The following is a 19,476-nucleotide window of genomic DNA, read 5'->3' as shown; positions in this document are numbered from 1 at the left end:
CAGCATCAGGCTCCCTGCAGGCAGGAAAATCCCCTCTGCCCTAAATATTTATGAGCATGCCTGCCTGTTTTTCTCAGGTCTCTGCTGCTGGGACTGGTGCTGAGCAGGAGAGGGTGCAGTGACCTCTGGGTTTGGCTATTTGCAGCCTTTTTGGGCTGTTTTGGCCATCTGCAGCCTCCCTGCTCTGACCCCAGGGTGTGGCAGTGCCATGTGAGGCACCTTGGGCTGCTCCTGCTCCCCTGGCCTCGCCAGCAGCCTTGTGTGGGTGTTTGGGGGAGCTGAGGGGTCTCTGTGTCCCACTGTGCCAGGCAGGCACGGTGACAGCGTGTTGTCAGTGCGTGTCCCTGGATTTCCCAAACCTTCGGGCTCGTCCCCAGCGTGTGGTGGAGTGTGTGGGACTGATGTGGCCCATCCAGCCCCTCTTCCAGCCACCTGCAGCTGCTTTCCAGGCTGCCGTGCTCATGGGATTGGGTCCATCCAGGAGCTTTGTCCTTTTGCTACATCCCATTCCCCAGCCAGGCACCCAGAGCAGGCCCAGGAAGGCAGGGAAGCTCCGAGGGAATGAACTGCAGAGTCTGGAGCAGATGTGCATTCCTTAGGGATCAAAGTCATGCCCCGTAGCACAACATGAAAGTGTTAAAAACAACCTCTGATGAGCGCTGGGCTGCCACCGAAGGGAGAACCCTTCCTTTTCCAGCGCCCGGCCCCGATCCCCATCCAGCACTCTCCTTCCTGGGCACAGACTGGCATCAGTCAAGGAGCTCCTTTGTTTCTGAGCTCTCCACGGGCAACCCGGAGCTCCTGAGGAGCACATTCCCGAGGCGGGGAGGGCACGGCCACGCGATGGTTAACAGCGACTTGATTTCCTAAATTGCTTCTTATAAAACGACCAGCACGTCTGCCAGGCTCGTCTCCCCATGATTACAGCTAATTACGATCGAGCGGACACCTCGGAGCCCCCGTCACGCCGCTTTAATTGTCCCTTATTCATCCGCGGGCCGGCGCGGGTGGCAGCAGCACTTGGCAGCCCGGCGACCGCGGCCCCGGCTAATTGTGAGGCCTCGGGGATTAGGGCAGGTGATTACACACTTCACGGTGTAATTACATAAGCATCGCTTGGCTGCTGCCCCGGCTCGGAGCCGAAGGTCGCGGGCGGCGTTACCTGAGATTAATTGGAGCTGCCAGCGGAGCGCGGCGCGGCGCACGGGCGGCATTAACATTTCAACAGCGCCCATCGATCCGCGCCGCGCCTCCAGACACCGCCGGCTCCGCAATTAGTTTAGAGGAGAGCCAGGGCAGCCGGGGAGGAGGGAAAGGAGAGCCGGGAGACGGCCGCGGGGGATGGGCGGGTGGGCACGGCGTAGGGGAGAGGAGGAATTTCGGAGGGGAAGCTCAGCCGGGTCGGTGTTTTGTAGTGGCTGCTGCAGGGAATGCGGGTGAAGCTGCGCTGGGAAGGTCTGTCCTTGCCCAGCTCATCCCCTGAGGGTCCCTGTCTGGCTTTCCATGGGCTGTGCGGGATGGGGGCATGGACGGCCGGGATGCTCCCGTTGTCCCCCACCGCGGTGGTTGCGCACGGGGTGGGTTTGTGGCAAAGTCGCAGGCACCTTTGGCTCCCTCTCCCTTGCCCTCCAGTCTCTCCCGGAGCAGATTTTCCAGGGAGATACTGGAAAATGAAAATAAACGGCCCTGCACTTGGCTCTGCCTCTGGATGCCCTGATGAAGGTAATAATGTTGTAAGTGGCCATCAAAAGGAATTAAGAGACGTGCAGCCGGAAAGCAGATTTGCTTGCAGGCTCCCAGGGCAGATTTGACTAATGGAAGAGACCTTGGCTCTTATTCCCTTCCTTCTTTTTTTTTTTTTTTTTTTTTTGCCTTCCCTCCTGCTGCCAGCAAGTGCTCCCTGCCTCTTTTCCTCTTTTCCAGGCACTGTCCCCTTCCCACCACCCAATCCTGCCTCTCCCAGCTTTCCCACCCCCTGGCATCTGCTCTACCCATTCTGCCCTGCTCACATCCCTCTCCTGTGCCTTCCTCTGCCTCACTTCCAGCTTTTCTCTCCGGAATTAAAGATCATCCCTTAGCCTAGCTAGGACAGGGATTTTTTGCAAGGCAAGCCAGTGATGCCTTCAGATCTTCCCAAACCCCTCTCCAGCTCCCCCAAGCACAGAATTCTTTATCAGCTGTGAGGTAGTTGAGGCAGAAACCCAAATGTGATAAGGGGAGGGGCAGATGCAGCATCTTCAGCCGCCCCCTTTAACCTGCCATGGGCAGGGAAAATCCCTTTGGACAGCCCGGCTGAAAGGCCACAGAAGCAAAGGTGGGGAATGTGTGGGACCTGTGGAGTCCTGGCTGCTTTCTTTTGGTTCTGCTGCTTTTGGTTTTTTCTCTCCATTTTAGAAGCTCTGCATGTGGGTGAGCAGGCAGAGAACAGCCTCTGGGTCAGGATGCAGCTCATCTGCAGCCAAGATGTTGTTCCTGAGCCAGGGCCCTTTGCAGCCTCCAGGTTTTCAACATGGCTTTATTTTCTGATTGCTGCAGGGAGATATCCCACCCACCGCCTCTGCTGTCACCCCAGAACGCTCCCCACATCGCCCTGGGGCCCCACCTGAGGCCTCCCTTCCTCGGGGTGCCGTCGGCGCTGTGCCAGACGCCAGGTGAGTGCTGGGGTGACGCTTGTGGGCAGCCAGGGCAGGGCAGAGGTGCAGCCTGTGACAATCTGCCCTTCAGCCAAGCAGCCTGGACATGTTTTCTGTGTCTCCCCATGACTGCTGTGCCGACTTCACCCCGGTTCTGCAGCAAAAGGAGCTCCTTGGCTGCTCTTCCCGTTACTCCCCACCTGCCTCCCTGGCCCTGTGTTGCGGCCACGCTGCCGTGGCAGTGAGGGGTAGCTGGGCTCTGGAACAGAAAGGCAGCGCTCAGGTGCCCTTTTTCCCTCAGTTGCCCCTCTGGGGAGCTGGCCCTGAGGCAGCCAAGGGTCAGTGCTGAGATGAATAACCCCCAGTGCTGTTCTCCCTGCCCCAGGTTACGGGTTCCTGCAGCCGGCACAGGCGGAGATGTTCGCGCGGCAGCAGGAGATGCTACGGAAGCAAAACCTGGCCAGGTAAGAGTGAAAAGGGGCTGGGTTCGTCCTGGTGGCACCATGTGGGGGGGTTGTGTTGGGTGAAATGGGCCCAGAAGGCACAGCAGTGTCTGAGTGAGACCTGTGCAAAGGCTGTGCAGGCGTGGAGCTGACCCCTCGCTCCTGCAAGGCCGGGGGCAGCGCGTTCCTCCAGACCCCCCACCCAAACTCCCTCTCCCGACGCAGGCTGGAGATGTCGGCCGAGCTCATCCGCCAGAAGGAGCTGGAGAACCTGCACCGGCAGAGGCTGCTGGCCGGAGACCCCCTGAGCCTGCACCCGGGGCTGCCCCCGGACCACCCCGCGCTGCGCAGCGTGCACGACGTCCCCGAGGGCCACGCGCTGCGCGACGAGCTGTCCCGGCGCAACGCCATGCTGGTGCTGCGGCACAACAACGCCCCGCTGCTGTCCCTCACCCCCGGCGGCCCCGGCGCCGCCACCCCGCCCAAGGAGCAGCCCCGGCGGGCCGGGGGCGGCCGCAAGTCCTCGCAGCCCCGCGCGGAGCCGCAGGGCCCCGGGGAGGCGCGGGAGCCCGCGGAGCCGCGCGCGCGGGACGGGGCCCAGGACTGTAACGACGAGGAGATGAAGGACTCGGAGAGCGACGCCGAGGTCGGCGAGGACAAGGCCGAGGGGCTGAAGGCCGAGGGCGGCGCGGGAGCGGAGCTCAAGGAGTGCAAGGACGGCACGGGCAAGGCGTGCGAGGGGGCCAAGGAGCTGAGCGAGGCGGCCGCGGCCCCCAGCGTCCCCTGCAGCTCCTCGAGCGCGGAGTCCCCCAGCCACCTGCTCGGGCCCGGCATCAACAAGGCCGAGGTGAAATACCTCCCCCCGGCCTCCCTCCCGGCGCCCCAGCCGCTGCCCTTCGGATTCCCCTACACCATGAGCCCCTACTTCCATGCAGGTGAGGCTGGGGGGCTGCTGTGGGTGGTGGGGTGGAGCCGGGACGTGTTTGGCGGTGCTGGAGGTGGGGCTTTCCCCCCTGCCCGTTCCACAGGGTGGTTGTGGTGGCTTTGTCAGCTTCTCTTCCTTGTTTCGAGAGGAAGAATTTCTGCATGGGAAGGGTGGTCAGGCATTGGAAGGGCTGCCTGGGGAGGTGGTGGTGTCACCAGCCCTGGAGGTGTCCAAGGGAAGGATGGATGTGGCACTCGGTGCTCTGGGCTGGGGACAAGGTGGGCATTGGTCAAAGGTTGGACTCGATGACCTTGGAGGGCTTTTCCAAGCTGGTTCCCACGTGCTGCTCTTCCAGGGCAGAGGCAGCTGGGCTCTTTGCCTGGCCTGTGGTGCATCTCTCAGTGTCACAGGCACTGGGAGAGCTGGGCTGGATGGGACAGGCAGGCAGGGAGGTCACTGCCAGCTCTGTTCTCACTGCAGGAGCAGTGGGTACCGGTGGCACAAAAGGGGTCTCAGACCCCAGGAGCCCCACCAGCCCAGCCAAGAGCCCAGATCTGCCCCAGCTAATTACGTGGCAGAGCAATTAGCAGGAGGCAGGACCCCCTGGCAGGGGGGAGGCAGAAGGGGGGCTGTGCTGTGCTGTCGCTGTGCCTGTTCTCCCCGCGAGGAGCTGCCTGTGAGCACGGCTGCCCATCCCTCATTAGAGCTGCCTCCCAGCCAGGAAGGAGGAAGCGATTTTTCAGTGACAGGCAGGTGGCCAGGATGATAAATATTCCTGCTGCCTTGGGCTGCCGAGGCTTCCTCGCAGGAGCCTTTTCCTCCCTGCCATTAAAGAGGGACAGGCTCAGCTCCGTGGTGCTCGTGGCTCGTGAGAAGCTCTGCAGGGAGGCCTGGGCTGGGGCTGGCTCCCCTCCCTCCCTCCTCCCTCCCCCAGCTATGTGTGAGTTGCTGTAATAGCCCATTTATTATTATCACTTTGGATTTATATCACCAGCACATCCCGAGGCCTCGGCACAGCTCGGGGCTGGGTTTCCCTGCCCGCCTCTCCTGGTTTGTGCAGCCTGTGCCGGGGCTGGAGGACTTTTCCTGAGGGCTCTTTGGCTTCTGGCTGGTTTCACACAGGGCTGGGGCTGCTCTCCCTGTCTGCCCGCAGGTTTGGGCCCCGCTGGGCTCGGATCCTCCCACCTGGAAAGCCCTGGGAGCACAGGGTAGGATGCAGCACCAGGGCTTGAGTGGGGAGCTGGGAGTTCAGAGCTGAAATATTGAGGGTTGTATCGATCCAAGGGCTGCAGCCATCCTGGGGTGAGTGAAAAATGTGTACTGTGGGTCTGGGGAACACAAACCACCCGAGGGCAGGCAGGCAGAGCTGCACCCGCCTCTACCCCGTGCCAGACAATTCCTGTACCCCCTTTTTGCACAGGGACCGCTCTCTCAGGAGGGATGGGATGTTCCTGGAGTCTGGGATTATAAAATACCCACCCAGCCAAGGCAGGTGAGCGAGTGGAAGAGCTGTAGGGAGGAGAGGAGAGGGGAGAAGCACCTGGCTGAGAACGCCCCTAAGTTTGAGTTGGGTGTGCCGGCACAGGGAGGCTGCTCTGGAGGCAGGAGCTGCTCCGTCCCTGCCGGGGAGCGTTATCGATGAGGCAGCCGGGCCGGGTCGATTCCCTGAGCTGCCTTCTGGGGCTGTGGCTCGATGACCTCATCTCCTCAAGGTTTCAGCAGCCTCACTCCCTCCTCCTCCTCCCACCGCCCTCCCGCAGCCCCGTCCTTTGGAAAAGGTGAAGGATGGAGTGTGCAGGAGGCTAAAATCCTTCTATTGATCTGTAGTCTGGAGAGCAATTAACGCCAGCCTTGTGCTGCTCCTGACCCCAGCCCTCGCCGGGGGAGGGAAGGGGTGCACGGGGAGTGGGGAAGGGGGGCACAGCGGATTAAAGCCAGAGGTGGGCTGGCTGCCAGGGGGGTGCATTGTGTCCCAGCTGGCACCTGAGCTGTCCCCTGTGGTGCCAGGAGCACAAGCCGGGCCGTGCCCGTGCTGCAGAGCCGCTCCTGCCGCAGCCCGGGTCTGCGTTCCCTGGCCGGCAGGGCCAGCAGCTTTGCTCGCCATGGCCCTTCCAGCCTCTGGCTTCTCCTTCTGGAGCAGCTGGATACCAGGAGCAGGGAGGGGAATTATAAATGGATCGTGGCTGGGTGGCGAGGGCGATGCTGGGGACACCTGTCCTCGCCCCGGCCCGGGACGATGGATTCCTTTCAGTCCCCGCACGCCGGGCCCCAGCTGGTGAAACGCTCCCTAATCCATTACCAGCCTCCCGGACCATCATTTATCACGGAGCCAGACAGAGCAGGCCTGGCAGGGAATGGCTGCTGCCCTTTGTGGCTCCTCGCAGCCCCAGCAGCCGCTGACAGGTCATTATTGGGATCGAAGGTGTGTCCCCTGCAGCCACTTGGCACCTATTTGTTCTCATTGTCCGGGCTGCCGGAGCAGGGGAGGGGGGTGCAGCCTCGGGGAGGGGGCGGACGGGGATTTATCCTCCCAAGGAGGCGCAGGAGGACGGGCAGGAGCCCCTCTGCTCCGCGGAGCTCGGAACTGGGGGGCGCAGCCGGCTCTGGGGCCGCCACTCCTGGGCTTGCTCTGGCGGGGACACGGACTCGCCCCGAGGTCTGGAGCCGGGGCTGCTGCCCGTGGCCCCTCTCCAGGAGCAATCCCGGCGCCGGGAGCTGCTCCTGGGCTGCCGGGAGCTGCTCCTGGGATGCCGGGAGCTGCTCCTGGGCTGCCTGGAGCTGCTCCTGGGATGCCTGGAGCTGTGCAGGGAGCCGTGGGTGCGGATGAGCAGCCAGAGCTGTCACCTGCCCAAGAGGAGGGGGTGCAGCTGCAGGGACAGCGAGGGAGAAGCCGGGCAGGGAGCAGGAAGATGGGAGGGGAAATGTGTGGAAATGATGGCAGAGCCTCTGCCTGCTCCCTGTGCAGGCTCTGCTGGTGTCGGGCATCCCATTGGCACGGTAACTTCTTGTGCAGATCCCGAGCTTTTCCTGCTCCCTGCCTGTGCTGGAGGCTTTGCAGGGAGCGCTTGGGGCCCTGCTGTGTGGCTCTGCTCCTTTCCCTGCCTGTTCCCTCAGACCTGGGCTATTCCCCAGGGAATTGGCTGCTCCCTGGCCTCTGGGCCTGTGCTCCCCACCGTGGTTTTGTTTTAGCCATTTTTCCCTTGCCATTCGGTGGGGAAGTGCTGTCCCAGCTGCTGTGGGCAGGAGCGAGGGTTATATCCATCAGATCCACCAGGGAAAAGCCCCAAGCCCACAGGACAGATAATTTTGTCAAGACAGACCCCATGGGAGAAATATTTTTCTCCTGGCAATTCCGTTCTCCCTGCCCTGAGCAGAACAGCTCATACTCCTCATAAACTCTTTCCCTGCCCGAGAATCCTGCACGTTCTCATCCCTTGTGAATGTCCTTGTGTTCTCCTGGTCTAAACATCCCACAGCAGGGAGTTCCAGGGGTTAATAATGGCTTTCCCCCACCCTAAAGTGGTGTTTTCTGGAATTTGGTTCCTTGTGTGCTCTCCCTTTCCCCCACAGCAGGTCTGAGTTACCCGGCTGCTGTTCCTGTCTCCACTGTCACTCCCTGTGCCTCTCCCTCTCCTCCCTGGCTCCCGGTGGGATTTCTCCGAGTGTCCTGTCAGGCCCCGCTGCTGCAGGGCCGGGGGGGCTCCCCCAGCCCCTCGGAGCCATCACCTTCCGTGTGACAGGGCTGGGGCCGCAGCCGCTGCTGCGTTTCGGGGCTGACAGCGGCTCCGGCCCTGGAGCGTCAGGGCTGGCAGGGACAGCATCGCCCGTCACACACCCGCCCGTGATGGCACGGTGGTGGGTTTTTCTGGGGGTGTTTCAGGCTGGGCAGGATGGAAAAGGACCCCTCGGAAAGAGCAGGAGCTCCCCAGCGGTTCCCGGTCCCCATTGTCAGGCCGAGCACGTCGGCGGGAGCGGGGCTGGGAGAGGAGCCCACAGGGCAGGCAGAGTTTTCCGCTCTGTGGTGTGTGTGGAGAAACTCCTCCAGGCCCTGCTCCTCTCCCCTCCCCTCCCCTGCTTCCCCCGCAGCTGAAGAACATTAAACACATGAAATGCATTAGCTCGGATTTTTCCTTCCCCTGCCCCCCTTCCCGAGCTGGGGACCTCCAGGAGGAAGAGGCCTATGAATTGACCCTGCCCAGTGCTTTAATTGACAGGTCATTAAAGATGAATGTGTGGCTAGAGAAAAATATTCAGATTGCAGGCTGGTTGTTGTCCGTGTGGGATTTTAATGATTTATGTTCCTTTCTCCTCCCCTCCTTCCCACCCCCCTGACTCGGAACAATCCAGGCACCATGGGAGGTCTGTTTCTGGATGGGGAGGAGAGCCCTGCGCTGGAAGACATCAGCAAATGGACGGTGGAGGACGTTTGCAGCTTCGTGTCCAACTTGTCAGGCTGCACTGAGTACACTCAGGTAAATCCCACAGCCCCAGGATGTCATGGGAGGAACATCCACGGTCCCTGGGAGCCCCATTCCCTCTCTCCCAGCTGGGCTTGTCCCTCCTGGAAGGGGCAGCTCAGAGCCCTGCAGGGCCTTTTTGGGTGTTTTCCTCATGGATTGCTGAACTTGCTGCCAGGAAAGGTGTGGGATGATGAGTCTTGGACAGAAATGAGGAGGGAGTTCAGCAGGAGAAGATGGGATCGGGGGCAAGGTTAGGACTGAGCCTGAGCTCAGGTTGCACTGGGGATTGACCACTGGAAGCGCCTGGAAGCTTCTGAAATGTGCAGGAATCATTAGCACAACCCCTTTGCAGCAGGATCACCCATTCCCACCTCCTTCCACGCCATCCTGGTGCTCCAGTGGGGCAGGAATCAGCAGTGGGACAGAGCTTCTCTCTTCCCAGTGCATCCCAGGCACTTTTGGGGTGACGGAGCTGCTGCAGACAGCCCCTGGCGTGGCCTGGCCCTGCTCAGTCGTGTGGGGCTCTGTGGCTTTAGGGAATGAGGGTTTCCAGGCCCTGCCTGGGGGTTTAACAGGGTTTTTTACTGTGTGAAAATGCCAGTGCTCTGAGGCTCTGCCTGTTCCCTGCTCCAAACCCACAGCTGCCGGGGAGGTCTGGCACTGCTCAGCTCCTGCTCCTGCCAGGAAAGCCCTGCAAGCTCCCCTGGAATGCTCTGCATCCAGAACCAGGAAAGCCCTGCAAGCTCCCCTGGAATGCTCTGCATCCAGAACCAGGAAAGCCCTGCAAGGTTCCCTGGAATGCTCTGCATCCAGAACCAGGAAAGCCCTGCAAGGTTCCCTGGAATGCTCTGCATCCAGAGCCACAGCTCAGGCAGAGCAGGGAACTTCAGCACAACTCAAAAGTTGCCCTGGCCTGGCCCGTGTTCAGCTCTGTCTCTGCACTGGAGCTCGGGACACCCCAGGGGACGCTTTTCCCAAGTTCAGGCTTTCTGTGGAGTGGTGTTAGTGCTGAGCACAGGGAGGGTTTTGGCTCCTGGCCACGCTGGCTGCAGAGGAAGGGGAAGGATTTGGTGTAGGGAGCTGTGCTGGGTCAGAGAGCAGCAGCTCGTGCTGCAGCCCTGGGCAGCCTCGCTGGAGGAGTCCAGCAATAAAAATCCACTTGGCTCCAGCAGCCACTGCCACTCTCCAAAGGGATGGCTCCAGGCTGTGGGAATTCCTGCTGGAAAAGGAGCCATGGGGGTGGATTTAACCCTCCCTCCCATCGTGGTTGGTGGTGACAGCACTGAGTGTGAGCCAGCGCCCGGGGAGGGGGCAGGAGCAGCCCCCAGATCTTCTGGGGGAGCATCCAGCCCCAATTCCCATTCCCACGTGTGTCTCCTTTCCCCAGCTGGCTCCTGGCTGTAGATACAGGATTGGGAACGCCCCTGGTGGATAAATATGGGCTGAGGGTTTTTGCATTCCCCTTTTCCATGGTGCCCTGCTGTGCCAGGTGGCTCAGGTGTGTCACTGAGCCTGGCCCTTCGTGTGTCCCCTCAGGTATTCCGAGAGCAGGCCATCGATGGGGAGACCCTGCCCCTGCTGACAGAAGAGCACTTACTGAACAACATGGGGCTCAAGCTGGGCCCTGCCCTGAAGATCAGGTCACAGGTAGGAAAATCTCCTCTCTCAGAGCAAGTGCCACCATTTACAGCTGTCCCTGGGGCTGTTCAGAAACGTTGGTTTATCCAGCAGTATTTATTAAGCAATAATTTATCTGCAATTCTCTTTCAAGAACGCTTGATCTGTCCTTGAAAATGTTCCGTAGCCTCACCTGAAACCAGCCCCAGCTGTTTCAGGGAGAAACCACCGACAGAATGCAGTGCCCAGGGGCAGAAATAAATAGCCCAGGATGAGTGGTGGGAGGGAAGAACAGGGGTGCAGTGGGGAACTCCTAAAATGGGCTGGTTCCAGCCCCGGCAGTTCCATTCCAGTTCCCCTCAGTGGGACTCAAACCCAGAACTCTCTGCTCGATTCTTTCCCCACTGAGTGCTCGGGAAATCTCTCCTGGTGATGTAAAGGCCAGGCTGTGCTGTGTTCCCTGGGGAATTGTGTCCTGGCAGGAGCTGTGGCTGTTGCTGCACGTCCCTCTCTGGCACAGGTCCCCAAGCCCACGGGCTCTACGCTGCTCGTGTTGTGTTGGAACAACAAGAGCGACTTTACTGCTTTCCCTGCAGCCCTCCCTGTTTATGAGGGGGCTCATAAAAAGGTTCTGTGGGCAATTGTTCCCCGTGGGTCAATTCAGGAGGAAATAAAACTCTTATGTTTCTTCAAAAACAGAGAGCCCTGAGCAGCTCAGAGATGGGGCTTGGGGTGGGGGGAACGTGAGATACAGGCTGGAACTTGAAAAATTCCTTCAATTTAATCAATGGTGTTTAAAGTTCTGTAATAAGGCAGGGCTGGGGGTTGGTGGGGGCGGGAGCAGAGCCCTGATGCTGCTCCCTGAATAATGTCCCACTTGTCTGGGTCCAGCAGCAGCCCTGGTTTTGGTTAAGCTCAAATGGGAAGCAGCTGTGGAGGTGCTGGGAGGCTGAGGGGCCTTTGGCCCATGCTGGGAGGCAGGAGCTGCTGCAGGGAGAGAGGGCCAGGCTCCCTCCAGCAGGAGTTTTATTTTCCCTCCCTGGCCGTGGCCTTTTTAAGAGCAATTCCTGCTGTTCCAAAGTGGCCAGGGAGTGCTGTGCCAGTGGCAGAGGGAGAGCAGAGTCCTGTGGAAGTGTCCGTGGATAAAAGGGGCAGGAGTGAGCAGCCCCCTCACCTGGGGTGTCCCTGGAGCTGGGACAGGGGGATCCAGCAGTGCCCAGGAAAACAGGAGCAGGACTGTGGGACAGAGTCCCTGAGGAAAAGGGAGGAGGAAACCTCCCCTGGTCTGGTTGGCGGGAGCATTGGGGACGGGATTGCTTCGTTCCAGTGCTGTGACCATAAAACCATAACGGATTGGGCTGGGAGGGACCTGAAGCTCATCCACTTCCACCCCCTGCCATGGACACAAGACCAGGGCGCTCCAAGCTGTGTCCAGGCTGGCTTTGGACACTTCCAGGGATGGGGCATCTCTGGAGAACCTCTCCTTCCCGAGGATTCCGCACAATCCCGGTCCTTTGCCCACATCCCCCTCCCCTCCCGCCTTTATCCCACGGCTCTTTTCTCCCGCTTCCTCCGCAGGTGGCCAAGAGGCTGGGCCGGGTGCTGTGCATGGCCGGCTTCCCGGTGGCGCTGCCGCTGCAGCCGCCGGGGCTGCGGCCCCCGGAGCGGGAGCTGCCCCCGGGCGAGCTCCGCCCGGCCTCCACCGGCAGCGTGGCCTCGCCCTTCGGCAGCGCCGTCCCGCCCAGCCGGGGCTCCCCCAAGCAGGAGAACGGGAACCCCTCCCTGCTCAGCGACACCACCAAACCTCCGTCCTAACTGCGGCAGATCCAGGGAACGCCAGGAGGAAGGGGCGGCGGAGCCTCCCCGCAGCAGCGCCCGGCACGGGAGGAAAGGGAGGTGGTTTTTTTTTCTTTTTTTTTTTTTTGGATGCATTTGCTTTTTTTTTTTTTTTTTTTTTTTTGTTTGGGGAAAAAATCAAAACAAAAGAACCACACAGAAGATTTCTGAACTGTCAAAAAAGGAAAAAAAAAAAAAAAAAAGGGAAGGAAGGAAAATTATCCAAAGATGTTGTCCTGGGACGACGCCAAGTGAAGAGAAGGATGCTGGAGGATGGAGGCAGCATTCCCGTTCCCTTCCACACTCCACTGGAGCTGGAGAGCCCTGCACAGGGACCATGGACAGGCTGTTCTCTGCCTTCAGGAACTCCTGGGTGTGACTCCACAGGGAAGGGAAGGGGCTCTGCTCCTCCCATCGGTACTTCGAGCAAAAAAACCCCATCCACACCCACCCCAGCCACCCTCCCAGACCTCTCCTCCTCCCTGGAAACTGGGCTCAGTTCCTCATTCAGGTGTCTATGCATCTCTAGCAACTTTGAAAACAATACCAAAGACAGACAAAAAGGATAAAAAGACAAAAAAAAAAAAAAAAAAAAAAAAAAAAAGGCAAGTTCCCGTCCATGTTTACTTCGTGCGGATGGTACAGAGCCACCCTGCCCTGGCACAGGGGCCTGGCAGCACCCAGCAGCAGGGACTGTGCCCGTGCTCCAGCCCTGCAGAGGTGGCTTTTTCCGTGGGATGTTTGGTTTCCAGGAGCAGCAGCAGCAGTGAAGCTCGGGGGAGGAGGGGTCCCAGCCTCCCTGCCCCCCTCGCTGCCCCCACGCTCGCTCCTGCAGCCGGGGGGGCTCGCCCGGGCTGGTTTTATGTTGAAGCCTTGTTACAGAGGTGGATGTAGTTGCACATTCTGGGTGCTGTGGACACGAGACAGAGCCCTGGGCCCGCCCAGAGCCCCGGGAGCAGGGGAGGGATTGGGGGGTCAGGCTGAAAACAATGGGCAGAGTTTTTACTACTGTGAATGAGCTGGGAACTCCTGGGGGTGACCTCCTGTGACTTGTACAGTTGTGAACAACAATCACATGTGGTACTTTTCTCTCTCTCTCTCCCCACCCCTTTTTTTTGGGTTTGTTTTTGTTTAAACGTTGCACGTGCTGCCGTTTTTCTTACAGAATAGCTTTGGTGGTACTTTAGCTTCTTTATATTGTAAAAAAAGGAAAAAAAAAATTCATTAGCCATCACATCACGATAAAAATGCTTTCCAGCAATCAATTTAAATAAAAAAGAAAAACACTTAATTTACAAAAGGTACCTGGCTTTACCCAAGCAGTCTCTGTCCTTCCTTTCCATGGGTGCACAGAAGGCAGCCAGCACCTTGCCCAGCTAAGTTAGAGCCAGAAGCAAAAGGGAATTCCCTTCTCTTTGGGAAGAACAGGTAAGTTCAAATCTTCTACAAAGTGATAATCTTTTCTTTCCAGTTAGGGTGATGCAGTCCTCACCTGGGCAGTGTTTCCTACATTACTTGTTTGGCTTTTCCTTATTCCTTCATGGCTGCAGAACCTCCCCAGCCCAAGGAACTTTAATTTAAAGTTTCCTTCTGCAGCACACTTAGAGCCAGCTTGAACTCATCAAGGCTTCCATGGAAGCTCCAAAACTCTCTGTGCAGTCCTTAAGGCCTGCTGGGCACCAGGGAGGGTTTGTTGATGGCCCCAGAGCTAAATGTGGGGTGATGGGGTGGTTGGTGGGACAGAGAGGACAAGAACCTCGTCCTGCCCTTGCTCAGCTCACTCAGCAGGAGCTGGAAGTGAACCCGGTGCTATTGAAAGCAGCAGATTTTAACGAGGGCTTTTTCCCCCTCTGCTGAGCAGCTTTTACTGGCCTTGACTTGGCCACACAGTTTTATTGGTACCAAAACCAGAACTGGTGGAAAAAGCTGGCAAAGTCCAAGTCGAGGTGAAAAGTCCAAGTTGCGGCACCGAGGTGGCACCTGGGGCTGCTCCCACCTGTGTCCCTGGCTCTGGCAGGAGCTGCAGGGGCTCTGTGGGAGGGCTCAGGCTGCTGGGGGTGCTCAGTCCTCGTCAGAGAACTCCAGGTCCTGCACGACGTCGTCCCTGCCCTGTGCCAGCTGCTCCAGGTCGGAGCGGGACAGCCCCCGGGGGCAGCTCCTCCTGTGCCGCCCTTCCTGGGAATCCTGGGCTGCTTCCCTGCCCTCCTCTGCGGGAAAGGAGAGGTGTCAATAACCCTGCCTCCCTTCCAGGGCACAGTCACGGCAGCTCGTTACTAATTAATGCCAGCCACTCATTAATTGTCCGGAGAGCCCCGCAGGGGCGGGCACAGCAGCGGCCTGAGGTGCCTGGGGGAGCCCAAACTCCAGCTGAGGCTGGAGCACGAAGGGAGAGTGGGGGGCAGGAGCTGGGCAGTGCCTGGAGCAGGGTCTGGGCACACATTCCCCACTGCAGAAACCCCAGGGAATGCAGGGCTCTCCTGCCAGGCCAGGCCCACCCTGCCAGCAGCAAGGAAAGGGTTACCCCGTGCCCCCTGTGCCCCCCATAGGGCTCAGATGAAAGCTGAGGGCACCCCCCGAGTGTCACCTGCAGGGAGCCTCCAGCAAGGCCTGTGTGCCCCAGGCAAGGCTCCTGAACCCTGCCGGGCCAGGCCAGGCTGGGCTGGGCTGGGCTGGGCTGGGCTGGGCTGGGCTGGGCTGGGGGAGTCTGAGCCTCGCTGCAGGAGGACCCTGAGAAGAGATGAAAGGGGCTGGGGGGGCTGGGAGAGCCTGGGAACACCTTAACCCTTTGCTCTCTGCACCTCAGAGCCGCCAGGTCTCCCCTCCAGGGTGGGTGAAGCCCCTCCTGACACCCTCAGCTCAAAGGATCCCCTTCCCCACTCACCCTCTGACTCGCTGTCCTCTTCCAGTTCTTCCTCGTCCTCCTCGACTTCGTAATTTCCTTCTTCATCGTCGTCCTCCTCCCCAAACTCCTTGCTGCTGGCTTCTGAGCTCTCATCTGAGGCCTGCCCGGCCCTGCCTTTCCCTGGAGGAGGTTTCAGTGTGTGAGTGGAACACGCCAAGGGCAGAGAGCTCAGGAGTGCCAGACACACTGAAGGGGAGATTTCTCCTCGTTTGTCACAAAGCCCAGCGCCTCCTCCTGAGCCATTCATAACTCCCAGCTTTCCTTTCCTGCCCCAGATCCAGCTGGAACACACAGGAGTGCAGGTACCTCCCCAGCTGCTGGGTTTTTCCTGCTCAGGGCTTCCCAAACTGGATTCCCTCCCCTCTTCAGCCCTTGCAGAGATCCCAGCCAGGGATTCTTTCCTGCCTGACAAATATTTCCCATTCCAGGGGAAAGCTCATCCTGCTGTGATGGAATTCTCTGCATCCCCACCTTCCCTGCTGCCCTGGGAGGGTGCTGGGGTGTGATCCTGCTGGAATGGGCAGGCAGCTCCCAGCTCCACCCACACCAGGAGCGCCAAGAAGTGACTGCAGACTCCCTTCCCTTCCTCTCCCCTTGGAGCCCCACCTGGGACGTCCCAAACATTCCAAATCACAGAAGGAATGCCCAGGTTTGTCCCCAAACTCTGTGAATTTCCCAGGCAGGTTCCAGAATTTACTGTGGCCCTCTCGTGGTCACAGCCCAGGTGACAGCAGCCCCTTGGCTCTCCAGGTTTTCCTGGCTTGTTGGGAACGCTTGGAACGCCAGTCAGGATAAAACAAATAAATCAGAAGTGCAGCAAGGACAGGATCAAAGATCCCCGTGCTGGCGACAGCCCCTGCCCTGCACAGAACCCACACAGGGCTCTGCTCAGCCCAACAGCCCCTGGGCTTTGGGCTCTGACCTTGTGGGTGACAAAAGGAAGGTGCCAAGGGGAGGAGAAGGTGTGGGTCATGCCCAGGAAAAGAAGCACAGGTCTGAGGCTTTAAAAAGAGCTGGGTGACAAAGCAGGAGAGGGAGAGAGGGACAAAAGCCTCCCAAACACCTTCAGTGCCACTTCATCCTGTGCTCTCCCTCCTTATCAGTGACTCTTTTGAACCCAACATGACCAGCATGAAACCCCCTCAAGGGCAAGGCCAGACTGACCCCCACCACATGGAATTGGGGACAAGAAAATGGAATTGTGGACAAGAAAATGGAATTGTGGACAAGGAGAAGGCAAGCCCAGCCCCAGCCCTGCACCTTTCACAGAGAAGCCTCCATTCTCCTCCTCAGAGTCACTGTCCAGCTCGAAGAGATCCTTGAATTCCTTCTTATCCTCCTCCTTTCTCTCATCCTGCTTCCTGCGCTTGATTTCTGGGAAGTTCAAGTCTTCAAGCTGGAAAGAAAACAAACCCAGCAGTAAGAACAGCCCTCATCTGTCCTTCCCAATGTCACAGGCTGTGTTTAAAGCCAGGAACTGGGCTCTGCCCAGCCTGCCCAGAGCAGCTGGGTCTGTCTGCTGCCAGCTGGGGCAGCCACAGGTTTGTGAGGGGTCACAGGGGTGGGTGAGGCACACAGAGCTCTGCTGCTCCCTTGATCTTGCCCTAATAAACCGCTTTTGCTAATGGAACATCCACTGCTGGTGCCTCAGCAGGGATAAGGATGCAGGGTATGGGCGAGGGGCCGGCTGTGGGAGCCCTGCAGTGACAGCCAGGCAAGCCAGACTGTGCTGGGCATGTCTGCAGCAGCAGTTCCCCCAGCCCCTCTCTGGTTTTGGGTGCAGATTTCGGGATTTCAGGTGCTGAGGATGCTCAAGGTCTGTCTGCATCTCTGCCCTGATGGAGATCAATGGGCCAGGAGCCCCCGGAGCAGGCAGCCAATATCAATGCCATTAAGTCCTCTCAATTGACACCACCTCAGTGCTCTTTACACCTCTCCGGAGGGGAATTAGGGCGAGGATTTACTTGCAAGGGCTCAGGCCAGCAGGGCAAAGATAATCAGAATGCAAATGAAATCCCAAGTGCTCTCTGAGCATCAGCTGCCCTGCCCTGCCTGGCTGCACACCCCTCCTGGGAAGCACTCAGGCATTAGCACACATTAGGGCTGGCTTGGAAACACTCAGCCCGCGGGTCATAACTCATCTGCTGTCCCTGCCACCCCTCAGAGCACCCCGGAACGCTCTCCTGTCTGACCACAGCCATCCTCCCCGTGCAGCAGCAGCCAGGAACAGGCTGTGTGGAGAGGCAGCTCCCAGCAGACACAGGATGGGGATGAGGAGCAGGAGATGGAGCTGTGCATTTGCTCCCGCGGCCAATTCCAGCAATTTCTCCCGGCCTGTTCCGGGATTATGGTCCCCAGCTGGGCCATATTGATCCTGGAGCTGAGCACTTCCCAGCAATCACCTGCAGCACCGGGCAGGGAAGGGCAGAGGGAGCAAATCACCCAGCACCATTTGCAGGGGCTCATTTGAAGTCATCATCCTCCCCCTGCTCCTTCTGCCACACTGAGAGGCCTCTGCTCCTCCCAGCCCCGCTGGGAAGGTGTGTGAAGGGAGCAGCACAGGGCTGGCTGGAAAAAACCAGCCCAGAGATGCCAGGGAAGAGATTTGGGAAGCCAAATGCAGCCGGGGCAGTGGTCAGAGGCTATGCCAGGCTGCTGCCTTCAGCTGACCCCATGCCAGGCTGGCACCTGTCCTAGGCTGGGCTATAGGATGCCAGAATGGTTTGGGTAGGAAGGGACCCTAAACCTTCTCCAGTTCCATGGGCAGGGACTTGGCCTTGGGCAGTTGCAGGGATGGGGCAGCCACAGCCTGGTTCTGCTCCAGCCCCACCACGGGGTGAGCAGAGGGGTGAAAACATTTTCCATAACTCCCATCATCTCTGGGGGACAGGACAGGCTCCTGTCCTGGCAGCAGGGGGGCTGGGATTCCACATTTCCACAGTGCCCAGGAAAAATCCCCATTTCCACAGGCGGTTTTGGAAATCAGCACAACCTGAGCACAGCAAACAGGAGCTGGTGCTGGATGAGCTGTGCCACCCCCACCCTTCTGAGACCCCACGGGACCCTCAGGATGGGCACCTCAAAATAAACCCCAAACCTGCTGTGGAGTGACCCCAAAGCAAAGGGCTGAGCCCTGTACTGACACAGCCCACAGACCCCGTGTTCATCACACACAAGCACTAATTAGCTAATTTGGGGGCCAGCCTTTTAATCCCCAGCTAGAGGCTTCCCATCTACCGAGTCTCCCCGAGCTGATTAGTCCAGATCCCATTAAAAACCATGGGAAAAGCAAATGGAACTAGCAGAAAGGGTCAGAGCTGTTACACAAGGCAAGCTGCAGCTCCCAGCCAGGCTGGTTTTTTTTTTTTCCCTTGTTATTACCTTTTTTCCCCCCAATGGCTGCTAATGGGACATGGATTTTCCCAGCCCTAATGGGCCTCATGGTGTTCCCTCTCCTGCTGGGGCTCACAAAGCTGCATCATTAAGCCACCAGTCCCCACAGAGCCACACAACAGCCCCATTCACCAGCAGAGCTGCCAGGCAGCCTCTTGGAGAGCAAATCCCAAAGCTGCCTCTCTGTACTGAGAGCAAACCCCAAAACTGCCCCACTCCAGAGCAAATCCCAAATCTGTCCCTCTGTCCTGAGAGCAAACCCCGAAGCTGCCCCTCTGTACTGATAGCAAACCCCAAACCTGTCCCACTCCAGAGCAAACCCCAAACCTGCCTCTGTCCTGAGAGCAAACCCCAAACCTGCCTCTCTGTACTGAGAGCAAACCCCAAAACTGCCCCACTCCAGAGCAAATCCCAAATCTGTCCCTCTGTCCTGAGAGCAAACCCCAAACCTGCCTCTCTGTCCTGAGAGCAAACCCCAAACTTGCCTCTCTGTACTGAGAGCAAACCCCAAACCTGTCCCACTCCAGAGCAAACCCCAAAGCTGCCCCTCTGTCCTGAGAGCTGCTCCAGCAGCAGGGCCATCAGTGCCCCATCCCAGCAGCAGGGCCAGCCTGGGGCAGGAGCTCGGCCCCGCTCTGTGCTGTCCCCCAGCCCCTGTCCCCATTCCCTGGCTGCACAGGCCCCGTGCTTTGTGCACTCTCTGCTGTCTGTGCCCTCTGCAGGGCTGCCCTGGGCAATCCCAGCCCCTCCCTGAGCTCTGGGCCCTGCTCCTGGGGATGCCCTGTTTGAGTGCTGCCCTGCCCCGCTGCAGACCCCAGCCAGGTCTGTTCCTGTGCCTGGCCACCCTCACTGCATGAGCACCAGGCAGTTCTCCCTCAGACTCCTGAGGCAGCTCCCAGAGTGGCCAAGGAGCATTTCCTGGGGCAGGAGATGTGGGAAACGACAGCCTGGGCATTTATGTCCAGACAGAAAGTCCCAACACCATCCTGGGTGTCACATGATGCCCAGAAATCCAGGGCTTGGTACTCACTCTTTCCTTGCCACTGATTTCCAGCTGGATCTCCTTCTCCCTCAGCTTCTTCCACTGGGTGTAGTATTTGGTCAGGGGTGTCCCCTCCTCCTTCACCTGCTTCTCCCACTGCTCCTGGGGGGAGAGGGGCACACATTTAAAGGTTTTCCAAGCAGTTTTCCAATAGGAGGCACAAGGTGAAGATCCTTCCCCAAACCACATTTTCCCAGCTCCTGGGCAGAAATTGGCAGCCCCGCT

The 19,476-nt window shown here is 59.1% G+C and overlaps 2 protein-coding genes across 3 annotated transcripts in view; one reads left to right on the top strand and one right to left on the bottom strand.

The window, feature by feature from the left end:
- Positions 1–13,056, top strand: part of SAMD11 (sterile alpha motif domain containing 11) — an 86,628-nt gene extending 73,572 nt beyond the window's left edge. For both annotated transcript variants that reach the window (XM_069034694.1, XM_069034695.1), the window contains 6 exons: positions 2,536–2,651; positions 3,019–3,097; positions 3,302–4,011; positions 8,349–8,473; positions 9,998–10,108; positions 11,657–13,056. In XM_069034694.1, the coding sequence (XP_068890795.1) occupies positions 2,536–2,651; positions 3,019–3,097; positions 3,302–4,011; positions 8,349–8,473; positions 9,998–10,108; positions 11,657–11,893 (1,378 nt within the window). In that variant the 3' untranslated portion in view covers positions 11,894–13,056. The remainder of the gene's footprint in view (positions 1–2,535; positions 2,652–3,018; positions 3,098–3,301; positions 4,012–8,348; positions 8,474–9,997; positions 10,109–11,656) is intronic.
- Positions 13,057–13,792: 736 nt separating this feature from the next.
- NOC2L (NOC2 like nucleolar associated transcriptional repressor) overlaps positions 13,793–19,476 on the bottom strand; it is a 28,130-nt gene continuing 22,446 nt past the window's right edge. The window contains exons 16-19 of the mRNA XM_069034696.1: positions 19,240–19,353; positions 16,077–16,212; positions 14,796–14,936; positions 13,793–14,121 (exon numbers count right to left, since the gene is read on the bottom strand). Coding sequence (XP_068890797.1) covers positions 13,976–14,121; positions 14,796–14,936; positions 16,077–16,212; positions 19,240–19,353 — 537 coding nt within the window. The 3' untranslated portion in view covers positions 13,793–13,975. The remainder of the gene's footprint in view (positions 14,122–14,795; positions 14,937–16,076; positions 16,213–19,239; positions 19,354–19,476) is intronic.

This window comes from Aphelocoma coerulescens, chromosome 21 (assembly GCF_041296385.1).
Source record: "Aphelocoma coerulescens isolate FSJ_1873_10779 chromosome 21, UR_Acoe_1.0, whole genome shotgun sequence".
In the NCBI taxonomy this organism is placed as follows: Eukaryota; Metazoa; Chordata; class Aves; order Passeriformes; family Corvidae; genus Aphelocoma; species Aphelocoma coerulescens.
Note: the sequence above shows the minus strand (reverse complement) of the source record. Positions and strands in the feature narration are given on the sequence as shown.